Genomic DNA, 17,976 nt, shown 5'->3' with positions numbered 1-17,976 from the left:
ACCCTCCTGGCAATCAAAGTCCCGGAGACAGACCAAGGGATATTTTCATCCAGCTGCCAATATCATCTCGCCCTTGGCAGTGACTGACTCCCTCCAAGCAGGTTCTGCTGCCCTGGCTGGCCTGCGGCCCCCAGGGGTGTGTCACAGAGCAACCACGTCCCCCACAGATGGGGCAGCACTGCGGGGAGCAGGCTAGGGGTCAGGATGGAAAATGCTCAGTCCAGGTTCCACAAATAAACCGGTTAACTAGCGCAACCACCACCCCAACACCCTCTCCTTCAGCTGGAACCGGAGTTTGAGCCAACGGGGACAGAAGTGAGTCCAGCTCCGGGAAGCTGGGTCCCTGCTGGTCTGGCCCCGGGCCTGCGGTTCAGAAAAAGAGGGCAAGACTCTGATCCCTTGGCCTCCCCACCACTGCCCAGCAAGGCCACCGGAGCCAAGACCGCCCCCCCAGACCGGTCTCTCAGCCCTACTCACCCCACAGCCCACCAGCATGCCTCTCCAGCTGTCTGGGGCCGCACGGCAAGCAGGGCCCCGGGGCCATGGAAGGCCTCCAGCTCCGCTCATTATCGGAATTTAATCTGGATTCCAAGAGATCTAGAGGACTCGGTGGAAAGCGGCTGCCGCAAGAGGAGAGACGCCGAGGCCAACCCAAAGCCGGCTAATCCCCAGCACCCCCAGGGCTTTCCTGGAGCTCAGGCAGAGGCTCGCTGGAGAGCCACATGTCCCAGCTCTGCACAGCTGGGCGGCCGGCGGCAGCGAGGCCACGGCTCCCTTAGCAGAGGGAGCAGGCCGGCCACAAAGCAGGGCGGCAGGGGCAGGACGTGGGCTCCTCGGGCAGATCAGATCGGGCAGATCAGATCGGGCGCAGGCCTTCAGCTTGAAGAAGATGCATGGCCCCAGGCTGGCAAAATGCAAACAAGGGCTCCATCTCCACACAAGCCCAGGCCTTCATCCCTATCTGAGGCTGCAAAATTAATGGATGTAACGAAGAGGGAGAAGGCAGTGCCACAGCCAAAACCTGGAGCTCTCCATTTTCCTAAGAAGGTCTCTCTCCATTCTCTGTAATGATGATGAGGATGGCACTGGTGACGGTGATGGTGATGATGGTGATGGTGGTGGTGATGGTGATCGTGGGATGATGATGGTGATGGTGGTAATGGTGATGATGGCAATGGTGGTGGTGATGGTGATGGTGGTGATGATGGTGATGATGATGATGGTCATGATGGCAATGGTGATGGTGACGGTGGTTGTGATGGTGATGATGATGATGGCAACGGTGCTGGTGTTGGCGGGTGATGGTGATGGTGATGATGGTGGTGGTGCTGGTGGTGTGGTGGTGGTGATGATGATGATGATAATATTAGTGAACCTTTATTGAGCACTTACTATGTTCTAAGTAGGTATGTTAACTCCTTTTATCCTAACCACAACCTTGGGAGGTAGATTCAATTATTATCCTCATTATACAGAGGGGGAAACTGAGGCTCTGAGGGTTACTACGGCCCAAGGCCACACTGGTATATGGTGTCGGGATTTGAATCCACACTCTTAATAGCTGGGTTATCCCACCTGGGGAATTACATAATAGGATCATTTTGCTTCTGGAATCAAAAACAAAACCACTCACCCAGAAAAAATAAATAATTTTTTAACAAAAATTTTAACTTTTTAACTTCTGGAGAATGAGGGCCTTGCTTCCTTCTTTCAAGTACAGAAAGGAAACTCAGAAATCTAAAGAGAGCAGGCCCTTCCCCCGCCACTGCCTCTCACTGCGCTCCCTGCCTCCTCCAGTGTGGGATCCTGGAGGGCAGGGACTTGGGTCTGGTTACTTCCACAGGTGCACGGCATGCAGCAGGTGCTCAGAGCTTTGCTGATGGAGGACTTGGTCTCCCAGCAAGCCAGAAGTGGCATCCCCAGAGATGGCCTGTGGCCAAGCTGCTCGTGGGGGGCAAACTCTTACACCTGCCCTGGCTGCCTCCCAGGGAGCCGCAGACAGCTGTCCTGCCCCTCCCTCTTCCAACCACAGTGACTCAGGCCTTCTGCCCTCCCCAGGGCCTCTGGATCCACCCCTCGGATCTAAGGCAGGGTTGAGGAGGCAGCCATCTCAAGCGGTAATGGAACCAGGTGCCCACAGAGTCAGCAGGCAGACATGGGCAGAAAGGCGAGCTGGCAGCCTGGTGGGGAAGCCAAGGCTCATGCTTCATCTAAGGAAGGACTAAGTGGCTCACCATCGCCTACCTCACGTCCTTCCTAGGACCCACACTTGTCCCCGCCTTAGATGGCAGCCCTTGCAATTCCCCTGAGACACTCCCCCCCCCCCCGCCCCCCATTGCTGGGTCCTTCTTGTCATTCACACCTCCCTGCCTCAATCACCTGATCACCTTATCAGGCCAGTCGGTTTATTTACTCGCTTACTTGTTTACTGCCTGCCTTCCTCACCCCCTGTTGTGGGTTGAATTGCATCCCCCCAAAAAGATGTGCTCAAGTCCGGCTCCTGGTACCTGTGAAGGTGACCTTATTTGAAAACAGAGCCTCTGCAGATGTAATTAGTTAAGTAAGGTGAGGTCATTCTGGAGCAGGGTGGGCCCCTAATCCAAGAAGACTGGTTTCCTTATAAGAAGAGGAGAGAGGCGCACAGAGAGAATGCCCTGAGAGACAGCTGTGTGACAACACAGGCAGAGACTGGAGCGGTGCAGCTGTAGGGCAGGAATGCTGACAGTCCACCACCACCACCAGAGGCTGGAGGAGGTAGGAAGGATCCTCCCCTGCAGGCTGCAGAGGGAGCGTAGCCCTGTCAACACCTTGATTTCAGACTCTGGCTTCCAGAACTGGGAGAGAATAAATTTCTATGGTGTTCAGCCACTCAGGCTGTGGTACTTTTTAGGCAGCCCCGGGACACTAGCACACCCCTCAGCCAACATTTTAGATGAGGTCCCTGCCCCTGTGACCCGAGCCAGCTTGGTCTCATAGTCCGGCTCAGAGACCAGTGCCTGGCACGGAGGTGCTTAGCAGCGGTGGCATAAACGAACCACTGGGCTCGTCTCCTTCTGAATGTAGTGGCCTCTGACTCTGTGAAGGAGGCACCGTGCCCATCACGTCCCTCGCAGGGTCTCCAGTGCTCTTTCCAGCGTATGGAGCAGAGTCGCAGAGCACAGCAGGTGTGGGACCAATACGTGGGGACGCCCCTCCCATCAAGAGCAGCGCCTGAGGGTGCTGCCAGTCCTGCAGCTCTGCTCATGGGAAGGGGGGGCCGGCGTCGGCAGAATCCCGGCTAACCCCAACGCCCACCAACCAGGGAGGGCAAACACATTCCTGCCCGGAGAACTCGCAGCACGAGCCGCATGGGTGACACCAGCCAACCCCTCCAGTTCTGTCAGCCAGATCACTCGGGGCAGCTACATTCCTGAGGTTAAACTCTTGATGGAGATTCGCAGGCAGGTTTGGGGAGCCTGCCTGGAGGCCCGGGGCGTGAGCAGGGCTCGAGGTTTGCACAAATGGGCCTATCGAGTACTGTTGACGACAGCCTCTGGGTACCTGCCTCGCTCCCAGTTACTCAGCCTTCACGAGAAAAGTCAGACATGTTCTTGTTCAAGAGTCCGGGGGATCTGTCAGAGTTCAGAGCAAACATATATCACCCCCTCCCGGGAATGAACTCGATGCTTCCTCTTGTAAGTGGGCCTGGGGGCCAGGGCACAGCCCACCCGGGTTAACTGGGGCACCTGAGTGCCTCTAGTAAGATTTGGAGGCAACTGCCAAGGCTGTCTGTCGCCTTCCCCATGCCCCACCCTCATTCCTTTCCGGTACCATCCTCTCCGGGTCCTCTCCAGCAGGGAAGCAGCAAGGGCAATGCATTCAAGTGGGGCTCTAAAATGCAAATGTCATCCACACTGAGATACCATTTGTCCCCCACCAGACTGACAAAGATCAAAACAGTTTGATAAGAGATGGTGTTGGCGAGCACAAGCACTCAAGGAAACGGGCCTTCTCCATGTTGCTGGAGGGAGTATAAATTGACAGAAGGACAGCAGATCAGCAAAATCTATCACTTACTGCTATGCACGCCCTCTGACCCCAGAATTCTATTTCTAGAACTGTATCCGACTGATAGTGATGCACAAGTGTAGAATGATGTGTCGACAAAGTTACCCCCCGGCCCTCCTCCCCGCCGCGCCGTCAATAATACGGAACAACGGCGAGCCCCCGTGTGCACACAGGAAACTGGATAAATACCTTACAACCCAGACAGTGAAGACGTGCGGTGATTCAACGAACAGGGACGCTTCGTGGGAACCGACATGGAAGGACCGTCAAGGTTTACTGTCTCGAGGTGCAGGAGAGGGTATATGAGATGCCCTTTGTGAAAATATATAAGCACAAGTGTATTCGCTGATTTGAGGAAACCTAGGACACTGGTGGCACAGGCTGCCTGAGGGATGGGGCGCTGGGGCACGGAGGAGAAGCCTCAATTTTCACTCCAGCTGCTTTTCTCTCTTTTGAATTTTACACCATGAACGCGTCTTACGTATTCAAAAACGAGCTTTTAAAGGAAATATATTTTATACGCCTGGGCTCAAGCCCCAGTTCAGCCGCCTTCTCTCTGGGTGGCCTCAGGCAAGCAATACACCTTTGCTTCTTAATTCTCCCCAGTTCACAGACAAGGGCTGTTGTGAATATGAAATGAAACGACAAATGCAACACGTCGGAAACACTCAAGAAAAGTCTGGTTTTCTGAGTATTTAAGGAGACCCCCAAAATGGCAGCGCTTAGCAAATGTGGTGATGGTTCCTTTGCCCCTGAATGTGGTAACAGGTCCCCGTTCCAGCCGAAGATGCTAGAACTTCCCACGAGAAGGAGGCACCCACACCACCTTTCTTCCATTAATTACCAAGGAACGGCATCCGCGGCGATGGTGAAAGTCCAACAGCCTGATAACGTCCAAAACCCAGCCACTGGGTATGACCACGTGGCCACGTCCATCTCAGGACTGTAGAATGTACTGTAAGATGTTCCAGCACATTCTCTTAGCCTTCTGACCTCTCAGAAGACCTTGAAATCAAAGGGTCTCAAGAAATCAAAGTCTTCCAACACAAGCTTTTGGTTCCTGAACTCGTGATTTTTGGAAGGCTGAGAGTTCTCTGCCCATTTATTTTTGGTTTGGGGGTTTTTAATCCCCTCATATTGTGTTACAAATGGCGACCTTCATTGGTCATCTGACACCATGTGCTAGGTTTCAGAGTGATGAATGGGACAGAGGTAGACCTTCAAAAACGTTTCTTCCTCGTTCCCATCCCCCTCTCTTCCATGCCCCCAAACACATGCCAGACCCAGGCCACCCATAAATACCCCTAAGGGACACAAAACCCCAGGCCCACCTGGCCGACCCCTATTCCTAACTCGATTCGCTGACGGTGATAGTGTTAAGAAACAGCGACATACACCATAAGCCTTCTTTAAAAAAGATATTCAGTACAGGGCCTGGCCCATGGTTGCTGCTCCTTGGTGGAAGACAGGGTGACTGCCCTGCCCCAAAGGGACCACCTGCGGCCATCCCTCCCTCCCTCCCCTCAGCACCAGCCCCCCAGGCACCAGGACAGCACCCACCTGCCCAAGTGCTCCTGCAGCACCTGGTAAACGCTGATCCGGAACGTCTCGTTATCAAAGCGCTCCCGGACGTAGTCCTTGTAGATCCGGAACTCGGCTGCAGTCACGGCCTCCCCTTCCGGGATCTTGGATAGGTCAAACCGGAACTCCCGATGGTGGTAGCGTGGCTGGAAGAACTCTCTGTCGTGTTCCACTGGACAGGGAAGAAAAGCGGGCACCAAAAGCCCATCAGTAACTGGATTTCACTGGCTCAGGGTCTGAGCATCTTGCTGAAGCTAGAAGGAGACGTGCCCATTGCCAGTAACCCTGGTGACCACCGCCCATTCCACGCTGACCCGCTGCAGACCAGAGGGTCACAGGCTCAGACTCCACGGCCACCTTGAACAACAAGGGCAATGACTCTGCATCCGACCTTCTGGGAAGAGCAGGGCACCGACCGAGCCATCCCAGAGGCCCTGGACAGACTCAGGTTCCAGGAGCTCAGGCCTGGGTTCAAATCCAGACTCAGCCACTAACTAGCTGTGTGGCCTGGACAAGGTACCAGGGAACCTATCTGGACCTCAATTTCCTCATCTAAAAAATGGGGATATAATCCTCCTTCATGGGTTGATGTGCGAGTTAAGTGAACTCATTCACGAAAACAGCTTAACCTCCGGTGAGGCTAGACAACAGGGAGCTGCTGGTAAACACAAACCTTACTATCCTGTCACGGGGTACTGAGGCCAGTGGTGCTCAGCCCTGGCCGCATATGAGAGTCACCGTGCGAGCTTTGAAAAAATATTGATGCCCTGGCCCAGCGGTGGGCTGGTAGATGTTTAATAATCGGCTCTCGGGGACCTGATCTGTAGTGTTTGCCATTTTCCATCTTGGCAGATCTCAAGCTACCAAAGCAAGGTCGCTGAAGATGGAGGTGGGAAGACTGGCACACAGGGGGCTCCAGCACCCCGCTGTTCTTGCCCCTCTGAACCTATTGAATCAGCATCTTTGGGGAGGGAGCCCAGAAACCCGTACTTTTTAAAGCACCCCAGGTGTCTCTAATAGCAGCCAGGGTTTACAACCACAGCCTCAGACTAAAAGCAGAAAAAGAGGTGAATGGCAGAGTTGGGGAGGGAAGTTTTGACAATGACTTCAGGACAAAATAAGACAAGGGCCTCAGCCCTTCTCCCTGATACTGGCAGATACTAGACTAAGACATTATGCCCATTTCATAGATGATAAACAAACAGCAATGTGCAGATAAGCCCGAGAACAGAGTTGCTGGGAGTGGACCTGTGCTTATCGAGGATCTTGCATCCTCTGGACCAAATGGAGCAGGGATGACGCTGGGAGTCAGCAAGTGCTGGAAAGATGCAGAATGGGGCAGGTCTGCAGCACCCACAGATCCTCTCATCTCCTGGGAGATACAGCCCCATCTCCACTTGAGATGAGAGGAAGAGACAGAGAGACGGCGAGAGAGAGGGAGAGACGGCAGAACCAGCTCTGCCACAGAGAGGAGAAACCTGAGCAGAGGAGAAACCTGAGCGGCGTGCTTCACGAGCCCTGACAGCTCTCGGGCTGGGTGAGGGCGGCCACGGGGGCAAGCAGGATGGGAATGCCTCCGAGGGAGAGGCTGCCAACACTGGCAGCCCAAGGCGCTTCCTACAGGTCTCCATTTAAAAAAAAATTCTGTTTTAAACCTTAATACTAGTTCTAAAAGGTACTGGGGTGAGGGCAGAGGGTGCAGGTGAAGTCCTCGAGGCCAGGGGACTCTGGCTGGGCACGGGAGTGGCCCTTCCTCTAGAGAGACCTCGGGAAGGTAACCTCTGAGCCATAGCTGTTGGAATCCTGGGCCACACGTGGAGAGCTGGCCAGAGGAAAAGACTCTCCAGAAGCCATCCACAGTCCCTCCAGATTAAGGCTGTCCTCCTCACACACTCCCCCCTGTACCCACGTGGAACAGTTCTCTTCTGACCCAATCTCTGGGAATGACTGAACTGGATGGCAAAGAATGACGATGGGGACGTCACCAGTCTGCACTCTCCTTTACAGACAAGGCCACGAGGGAGGGTCTTCTGTGGCGGCCTCTAGGAAGTGCAGTCCACGGGAATCAAATGACCCTCGGGAGGGAACCCCAGGGCGAGGGGGCATGGCAAAGAACCTGGACTCTGTCACTGTGGAAATGCCCTGGGCCAGTCCTCTGTCACCCTTCCTGCTCAGCCTTCAGGTCACCCTAGGAGGTGAGCACAATGCCACCCTGGCGGGGATGCACGTGAGACCCCGGAGGTGCCGAGCAGCCTGCCCGGGGTCAAGGAGCTGGGACTCAACTCAGGTCCCACCCAAATCGGAGACCTTAACCACGCGTCTCAGTGGCGGGCCGACAGCTAGAACTTTTCCACCGCATCACAGCGTGCATATAGTATGTGCACAGACCATACGTGTGCAGCTCAGTGAACCGTCCCAAAGTGAACCCCCACGGAACCCCCTCCCAGACCAAGAAACGGAACACACCTGCACCCCCTCTTTCCCCACCTTCTCAAACCATAGGTTAGTTTTGCTTGTTTTCAAACAACACAGCATACATTCTTTTGTAGCTGGCTTCTTTAATTCAACAGTGTTTGTGCAATTCATCACATTACTGTGATGCCCATCCATGCTCATCGCCATATAATATTCCACAGCTTGATTATACCATGGTCATTTACCCCTTCTACAGTTCATGGGCATTTGGGCAGTTTCCAACTTGGGCTCTTAAAGCAGTGCTGCTATGAACATTCTGGTGTCTGTATTGTGGAGAATTTGGGTAGCATACCTAGAAGTGGAATTGTGTTCAGCTTTAGCAATACTGCCAAGCTATTCTCCCAGAGTATTGCACCAGGGAGTTTTTTAAGAGTATGCCAGGAGTAGTGGAAGAAGACAAGTCTGTCCTACAAAGGAGATGGGTACAGTCTGGGGACGACTCATGGCCTCCCCAAGTGCTTTTCTGCAGGGGACTGAGAGGGGGACAGTAAGGCAACAACTCCTGGGAAGGATCCTGGCACCCCCAGTGAGCAGTCAGTGTGTGCACCCACACACCCCACCCCACACCGCCAGGGAGCAGTTACTGTGCACCCATGCACCCCACCCCACACGCCCAGTGAGCAGTCAGTGTGTGTGCCCAGGCAGCCCACCCCACTCCCCCAGTGAGCAGTCAGTGTGTGGCGAGGCACCCCACCCCACACCCCCAGTGAGCAGTCAGTGTGTGGCCAGGCACCCCACCCCACACCCCCAGTGAGCAGTTTGTGCACCCACGTGCGCCCCCCACCAGGCAGCCCCAGTGAGTGAGGTACCAGTGCACACACCGGTGCTGCCCCCCAGCCCCAACACCCCCCGATCCAAGGCCACCAAAGACCATTCCATAACTAAATGCGAAGGACATTCCATGGTCATCATCTTGCTGGACCTCCAGGGAGCAGCATTCAATGCTTAGCTGTTCCTGCCTTCACAGACCTTGCCTGCCGGTGGCCCCCTTCACTGGGAACTCCTAGGTCTCCCTCCGACTCTCTGGCCACTCCCTGAACATTCCCTTAGATATTCCCATTTAGGGGAGTTACCACGGGGCTGTGGAATATCAGGAGAGCATTCCACCAGCCACTTCCCCTCCCCCATGCTGACAGATTACACAGTCTCCATTTCAACCCTTTCTCCCCACCCAGCAGAGCAAACCTCCAAAGGCCAGGAAGAGCCCTTGAGGGGCACGATGCTTCAACGTTCAGCAGAGGGCTGCTCCACGCCATCAGGCACGGGAGCCCCAAGCATGATGCCTGGAACACAGTAATACCCCCCAACAAACCTCAGCCCCCCTGTTCCCAGCGCAGGGACTGACCATGCCTCAGAACAGCTCCTACTGGCAAATACGGCAATCAACACAAGCGGATAATGGGGTGCAGAACCCCCGTTTACCATGAAGACGGCTGAAGACCCCAGAAGTCCAGAAAAGCACGCTTACCATGTGCGTGCCCTGCAATGGGCCCGCCCTGAGCACTCTTCGCCATCATCTGATGGAACCGGCGAGGCAGGATTGATCCCCATTTTACAGACGAAGAAACTGAGCTCCGGGAGGTCAGGTAACTTGCCCCAGGTCACGAGTTAGGTGAGTGGCTGAACTCCGAAACCCACACTCTTGACCTTCACGGTCTCTGGAGCCAGGTGGGCTGAGTTCAAACCCCAGCTGTGCCACTTACCAGCTGTGTGGTCTTGGCCAAGTTACTTAACCTCCGTGTGCCTCCCCTCCCGCCGGGGATATAATAATGGCCCTTTCTCACAGAGTCATCGGGAAGATCACAGGAGTCGGCCCTTACCGCCGTGCCCGGTAAATGGAAAGCAATTCGTGTCAGCCGTTGCGACAGGGCCTCTAAACAAGGAGCCAGGAGAACGGCAATCAACGGAGAAGCAGCGATACGTGTGTGTGGGTATTTACATAGTTCAGCTATGATAACTTTATTTGAAAAAAATGGCAATAGATCAAACGACAAAGAAATGTTTGAATAAGCATGACATTAACACAGGTACGATCACTAAAGTCACCCCCAATGAAGAAAGAAAACATTGATACATAATCACCAATAGAAAGTTTATTTGTAGCAGGTGTACGTATAACTTTTTTTAATGTATAAGATTAAATGTATCGTAACTGTTAAGATATCAGGGTTATAAGGTTTCTTTTTTAAAAAAGATATATGGATAAAGTGTCCAACTAAATTTCTTGCAAACATTTGCAGGCTCTTTGGGATGTTTCCGAGTGAATTTCCTTCATTAATTATTTTAAGACAATGAGAAGCATGAACCATGTCACCATTTTGTTCTTCCTGAAATCCACATCATCATATTTTCTAAAAATAATTTTGTGATGTATCAAAGAAAAAGTCATTTTTTTTCAAAAATCAGTGAATAATTCAAAGTCCAAACCAAATTCTAAGTCTAGTCTTGCCCAAGGTTCTTATTTTATATGGAAGCCACTCCACAGCGTGGAATCTATGCCATTTCAATCCCAGGGATCAGGATGGTTTAATTGTCACCACTAAAGTAGATAGAAACACGCATGTACTTTTAGGGAGAAAATACGTCTTCCTACTTGCGTCTTAAGTTACCATAGTTGATTACTCAAGACTTGGATTTTAGAATAAATGTCTAGAGTTTATATCGCCCTGTGCCCACAAAGAAAAGCTTCCTAAGGAAACCAGAGCCTAGGAATCCAGCTCTTTCTCCCGCCGCCCTCTACATTCCAGCTCCCCACCGGCTCAGAGAGCTCACAGGCATTAACAAAGACTTTCATCTTCACAAGATTAAAGGGCCCTGATCCCCAGGACCAAAAGATAAGTCCAAAGAAAACGGATTCCGGAAAACACCATCCTGACAGCAACCAGCCCCGGGACTGTCCCCAAGGCCGATTCTACTGTCCTTCTTTTACAAAAGCCTGAAATAATAATCCCAAAGCTGGCCTGGGGAGGGGAAATTCTGGGCTGGAAGGTGTCAATACAGGGCAGTAGCAGGTGGGAACAGGAAGCCACCCACCTGGACGTCCGCTCTCCTGTCCCCTCTCCTGACCCTCTGACAGGCCAGGGAAGACCTCTGCCCCACATACAAGTCAAGCCTGCCCCCCAGCATCACCCAGGAGCATCCTGCAGCCTCTCAGCATCTAGGGTTCCTCCCCCCATTCACAGCTGCATAAATGCACAGGTATACCCCTCGCTAAGCTGGTGACCTCTGAACAAGGGGACTATGATAACCAAATGCAACTCGCCGTGCAGACTTGCAAAGGGCAGCACGTATGTAAAGGGTACCTAAGCGTAGGTATTCGGAACCATGCTGTACAGAACTGTATTTAACACCCTAAGAATCAGGGGTACGCACCCCCCAATATATACATACTTATGTGATACATAATAACACACAAAGATAAATGAGTACAGTAAATTCTTAGAAGCATGAGAAAATAGATATAGAAGACATCATATTTCTCCTGCTCCCTTACGGATTATTTTGTGCCAGGGCACAGCTCACTGTGATGTCAAAAGTAGGTGCCACACCCATGCCACCTCTGTCTCTTGGAAAGCCTCATCATCACTCTCCCAGTCAAGCCATGTGGTCCCACGGGAACTGCCTCCTTGTTCCACGATCCCCTTCTCCGGAGTTGAGGGATGGGAGGAAACAAGCCCCAAGCTGGGCCCAACACAGAATTTCTTTCATTTTTCCTGGAATCTGGTGGGAAAGAGCCCCTGTTCGCTTTCTCTGCCTTGAACTCTAAGAATGTAGAGAAAGCTGGTCTGTGAGCAAGAAGATTCCAGGCAGGGGAAAGGGACAATTGGAATTGAGGAGGAAGACTTCCAGGTTTGATCCCCTGGTCTGGTGGCCCTGGTCTTTCCTGAAGTTGGGGTTTCAGTTCTTCCAATCTGTGAGTTATGTGGAGACCCTTCAACCAAGCCCTCTTTAAGCTAATTAAAGTCAGGCTGCTACCATTTGCAACCAAGCCAGTCCTGAGCAAAACAACCATGAGCCCAATTACACACGCCCAGAGACGGACAGGCAGGAAACACGCTCAGGTACCTGGGGACCTGAGGTGACCATTTGCCCTGAAGGCTGCGTTCTTCTGACTTGGATAATTTCCAAGTACCAGATCACCCCTTGACCGAGCACTGCAGGAAGAGGGACAATCCTGAACTCCCAGTGCCCAGCACAGCCTGACGCTTAGTAGGGCTCCATGAGTCTATCGGACTGAATCTATCACTGCTCGCAGAATTCCCATCTAGTCTTTCAGTAAACGATTTTATTAACAACATGCATGTGGTAAAGCACACAGACCGTAAGTGTTCATGAAGCTCGATGAACTTTCTCCAGGCAAACACACCAGAGCAGGACACGGCACACTCATGACTGGCACCACAGACACCCCCACGGGCTCCTCCAAGCACCAGCCCGTCCTCCCCAAAGGCGACTGCCACCCCAGCACCGGGCACCACTTCCTCATCTGCCTCCTCTACTCAACCCCTCCGCAGTGGGTTTGCGCAGTGATGGAAGTTCATCCATCTCCACTGCTGTATAGGACCCGTGGTATGAACAGGCCACAGTTGATTTTTTGATGGGCATTTGAGTAGCTTCCGGTTTGGGACTATTACAAATTGTGCTACGATGAACATCCTTGTACACGCCTTTCGGTGAACACGTGTCTGTCGGGTAAACGCCTTGAAGTGGGGTTGCTGGGTCAGAGTGCTGAGTGTGCTCTGCTTTAGGACATGCATCTGAATGTTTCCATGGCAAGAACTTGGGTGTAACTGGGTACGGGGCCAAATGAGACACAGTCCCTAAAGGGATAGCTCATTTTCGTTTATTTTAGTAAGTCCCAGTGCATTTGTTTAGGCATGAGGGCAGTGGGGATTCTTCACAGGAAAGATGTTGGATATGATCGAAGGCCTGAGAAATAAGCAACAGAGCATGTTCGTGAGTGGTAAGGAGTCTATTGGGAATAACAGAGAAAGGCAAGCTAGTTTCTCATTGGGAAGGTTCTTGAATGACATGATAAGGGGTCAGTCATTGACCCCATCAACCACGATTGGTTTGGTCCACTGTTATGCTGGGTCACGCCTTGATCAAATCTATTTTAGACAGAGGGCTGGCGATAACGTGGAAAGTGGATAGAAGGGGTGAGAACAGAGACGGAGGCTCAGAGGAGGGTCCTGTCCAGGGATGATTCGTACTTGTCTGTGCCCCCTTTCTCCCTTCTGCACCCAAGGTAGGCATCGCTAAACAACCGCAATGCTCTTTGCTTCAGCCAGGCACTGAGGCAGCCATTGCCCATCCCGGCTGGCTCCTGAGAGAAGATGACTATATCTTCCATCCCTGGTCTGGACGACAGAAGAGATGGAATGACTGGAGGATAAGACTGGAATTTAAGATGACAGGATGGTGGCCAGATTCAGATAAAAGGGACAGGGATGCCATTCACTGGATTTGGTCATTGGCTGCTCAGAGACCTCAGTAAGGAGCTTCATGGGGACAGCCATGCAGAAAAGACACCTGAAGAGCAAGGCCGTGGCCAGTGGCAGAGCAGAGACATTTGCATCGTGGAGGGAAGTGTCAGCCCGTTCTCTGCTGTCTTCACAGCCTCTCCAAGCGGCCCTCCTGGCCAGGGCTAGGAAGAGTTGATAAACGGGTAGTAAACAAGTTAATCGCCCAGCAGCTCCTTCCAAAACTTTATGGTTTTCAGAAAAAGCTTGGTTAACCTTCCAGATTATACAGTCCTCTCACTGTCCCCAAAGATGCCACTAAGCTATGAGATAGGACCAAACATTTTATGAGCAAAGAGACATTTTCCAGGTGAAAACTGCAAGGCCTCTGGGAGGACCTCTGCTCCTCACTCGGAGGCTGGTTTCCGTGAGCTCCCGCTGGACCAAGGAGCTCCAGTTATGGGCTGGGGACAGACCCCGGAACCCCATTAATGAGGATGAGGCTCTGGGAACAGACAGAACCAACCAAAGTCCACAATATAACCAGAGGCCAGAACTGAGTTTGCAAGGACCCACGACTGCTTAGAATCCCAAGGCCCAGGACCTCCCCCATCCTATTTTAACTCTGAAACTTCCAACCCAGACTCCCTCCTTTCCTACAAGGATACAGTTCATCCAGAAGGTTCTGGCACACGCCAGAATTCACTGGAGCTGACTGTTACCAAGGCTGCTGTCAGGAGGCGATTTATGGCCCCGCAGCTTCGGGGATGTGAAATTCGATGATGGCTCTTCATTCATTTGAAGATTTACGTGGCCAGATTAAGGAGCTTGAAAAAGCCGCCAGAGGCATGCCATAAATTGGGAGTTCTGGAAAACGGAACAGACATACCCAACTACTCCAACAGGAAAACGTTCTCTTAATAACATGAGAGTTGACATGCTGTGCTGCACAGCTCTTATGGGAGAAGGGAGGGGACGGCCCCAGACCCAGAAAAAAGGAATGTCGAGTAAAAGTCTAAAACGACCTATGCTGCCAGAAGAATATTTTGGTGTCTCCTCGCATCCACTATACTCATTCAACAAGCATTTCTGACCACCCCCTTCAGGTGTGAGAGCCCTCAGTGTCCTGCTTTGAGGGAGCAGTTTATAAAAGCCCAGGTCGATTGCAGCTCTCACCTACCTAAGCCCTAAGCTCGGTCACGGCCACCATTATTAAATTTTTATTTTTAATTGTGGTAAAATACACATAACAAAATTTACCATCTTAACGATTTTTAAGCGTACAGTTCAGCAGTGTTAAGTACATCCACGTTGCTGTGCGACCAGAGAGCCAGAAATAATTTAATGTTGCAAAACTGAAACTCCATATCCATTAAACACTAACTCCCCATTCCCCACCCACCCCAGCCCCTGGCAACCACCATTCTACTTTCCGTCTCTACGCATCTGACTGCTCCAGGGACCTCATATCAGTGATCCCACTTATTTCACTTAGCACAATGTCTTCAAGGTTCATCCATGTTGCAGCAGGTGTCAGAATTTCTTTCCTTTTCAAGGCCGAATAATATTCCATTGTACGGATATACCACATTTTGTTTAGCCAATCATCTGTCAATGGACACTTGGGTTGCTTCCACCTTTGGGCTATTGTGAGTAATGGTGCTGTGAACACAGGTGTGCAAATATCTCTTCGAAACCCTGCTTTCAATTCTTTTGGGTGTACACCCAGAATTGCTGGATCATATGGTAATTCTATTTGTAATTTTTTGAGGTACCTGCATACTGTTTTTCCAGAGAGGCTCACCATTTTACATTCCCACCAACAGTGCACAAGTGTTCCAACATCTCCACATCCTCACCAACACTTGTTTTCTGATGGTTTGTTTGGTTTTGATAGCAGCCATCCTAATGGGTGGGAGGTGATGGCCACCATTATAGAAGCCCTCCCACTGGTCCAGATGCCACATCACATGTGTCACATACATTGTCTCATTGAATCCTTATAAAACCCCTGCTCAGAGGTAGGCACATGCATCATGTCCATTTTACAGATGAGGACACTGAGGCTCAGAGAGGTAAGGTCACTTGCCCACGGCCACACAGCTGGTCTGAACACCCAGATGGTCTTCAGCACTTGGCCCTACTCTCTCCCTCACACCGGGCACCACCAGCGACCTCACAGCTGTGGAGAGGATTAAATAAGAGCAGCCCGGAGTATACCAAGCTCTTGGTGTACACAGCGTGGTCCGAACATTAATCTCCTCGAAAGCTGAACTCAGAGGGTGAAGGCTCTGCGTCCCACTCAGGTCCCTCTCTGGTTTGTAAATTTTGCTCCTGCCCGAGGCCAGAGTCACCCTTGACAGCAGCTGCCGGCTTGAAGATGTTGCAGCATTAACCCGTCTCCCCATCATCCCTCCCTCGCCCCCTGAATCGGGGGGCAGGGCCCTGCCTGGCGGAGGGCACACAAGCGGCATTGTCCTCCCGCCCCTGAGCTGTTGCTTCAACTCTCGAACTTTCCACCAAATGCCTCGGCTGCCAGCAAGACCACCTGGAGCCCCAGCGCCGGGCACTCGGAGAGGGTCTTCGGAGACACTGCCTCCTTGTTAGATGCAGGGGGCTGCGTCCAGAGACGCGGGGCTCGGAGGCGAGACCGCTGGCCGGCCAGGCTTTTTGTCCTCAGCCTCGCAGCCCGCACAGATGTGGGGTGGGGGTGGGGCGGGGGAATTACTGCACCGCAAGATTAAACACTTCAGTGTCAACATGTGAGCAGTATTGCTCGAACAATGTTATCATTGTGAACTGAGTGGACCAAAGGCTTTAGGGGCTGGGGCGGAGAGAGGGAGAAAAGATGGGTTTAATTATCTCTAGGGCTCAAGCCAGTTGTTTGCCTAAAAAGCCCCAGACGCTGGTAGAGCTGAAAAGAAAAATGGGCCGTGAGCTCTGTCGATCTTTCCGCCGTAAACCGAGGCAGCCATCCTTCACCCATGGGCGCCCCATCTCCTGGGAGGGAGGAACCCAGCCCTCAGGATCTCTGGGTCACAGCCCCAACCTTGGCTAATTGAAAATGAGAGAAAAGAATGGAAACTAGTTACTATTTTCAGCAAAGGAGTGATTCTCAACCAGGGGTGATTTTGTTCTCCCCCCACCCCCCACCAAGGAATACTGGGCCATACCTGGAATGACTTCTGTTTGCCACAACTTGGGGGTGGGGGGTGTGCTACTGGCTCTAGGGGGTAAGGCCAGAGACACTGCTAAACATCCTGCAATGCACAGGACACCCCTCTCACATGCGTGCACCCCCCCACACCCAGACACTACAGGGAATGGCCCAGCCCCAACTGTCAGTCATGCCGAGTTGAGAATCCCTGATCTAACAGGCAAACCTCAAGACAGTCAGGAGATCTGGGTTTTGGTCCCATCTGGGCTCTCAGCTAGCTGGGTGGGACCCCACGCTCACTGGGTGTCAGTTCATCCCTCTGTAACAAAGCAATGGATTTCACTGGTCTGAAGTCCCCTTTCACTTCTATTAGGCTGTACCCTATACAGCTGCCGACATTCCACCAATTTTGACCTATATATGGTTCAACCTAGCACCTCTAAACTCGAATTCCACGTCTGTGCTCTCCATCGTGGCAGCCACTAACCACACGTGTCTCCTGAGCACTTGAAATGTGGCTGGTGTGCTGGGAATGCCACGTTTACACTTATTTCAGTGTCATTAATTTAAATTTAGGTAACTGCACGTAGCTAGCGGCTCCCATCCTGGACAGCATCTCCATCATCGAGGAAGGTTCTGTGGGACAGCACGGCTCTGTGGCATCAGCGCGCTGGCTTCCTTCAGCATCAGGATAATGTAAAGAGCTGATTGCCAACAAGGGTCCAAATACGTGTTCTCAATATAGAAGGTTTTCCCTCAAAAAGAGCCTCCCAGGGTGAGAAATTCCTCGGAAGCAGGGAGGATTTAGTTCCAGAGTCGTGCGAGGCCTGGAATCAACGCCGGCAGCTCCGGGGCTCTCGGCTCTAAAACAGGCCAGATGACCCCTGCTCAGGTCACAGGGCCACCTGGGAGCGTGTCACCTGGTGAGCGACATCCCGCTGGATAATCGTCAGACACACCAAGGTGGGGACCCAGGCGCGGGGCTTTGCTCCCCGCCCGGCCGGCACGCGGCCCCGGCCTCCCCTTTCATTCCTAGCTGGAGTTACCTGCTCTGGTTGTTTTATTGACTGGTCTGTTGATCTGCTTATTAACTGTCATCTCTTCTGGATTCTGACCCCAAGAGAGTAAGGACCGAGCAAGGGCACAGTGCAGAAGAGGCTGCGACCGTGGAGCCAGGCTGGGGTGCGGGGGCCGGCTCTGCCGCCCCGGGCACCTAGCAAGTCACTGCTCGTCTGCGAAATGGGAGGATGACGA

At 52.4% G+C, this 17,976-nt stretch overlaps 1 protein-coding gene across 2 annotated transcripts in view; it reads right to left on the bottom strand.

Annotated features, from left to right (window-relative positions):
* Window positions 1-17,976, bottom strand: part of BMP7 (bone morphogenetic protein 7) — a 90,486-nt gene that overhangs the window by 52,066 nt on the left and 20,444 nt on the right. For both annotated transcript variants that reach the window (XM_058562426.1, XM_058562425.1), the window contains exon 2: window positions 5,608-5,800. In XM_058562426.1, coding sequence (XP_058418409.1) covers window positions 5,608-5,800 — 193 coding nt within the window. The remainder of the gene's footprint in view (window positions 1-5,607; window positions 5,801-17,976) is intronic.

The sequence above is a fragment of the Diceros bicornis genome, chromosome 19 (assembly GCF_020826845.1).
Source record: "Diceros bicornis minor isolate mBicDic1 chromosome 19, mDicBic1.mat.cur, whole genome shotgun sequence".
NCBI lineage: Eukaryota > Metazoa > Chordata > Mammalia > Perissodactyla > Rhinocerotidae > Diceros > Diceros bicornis.
Note: the sequence above shows the minus strand (reverse complement) of the source record. Positions and strands in the feature narration are given on the sequence as shown.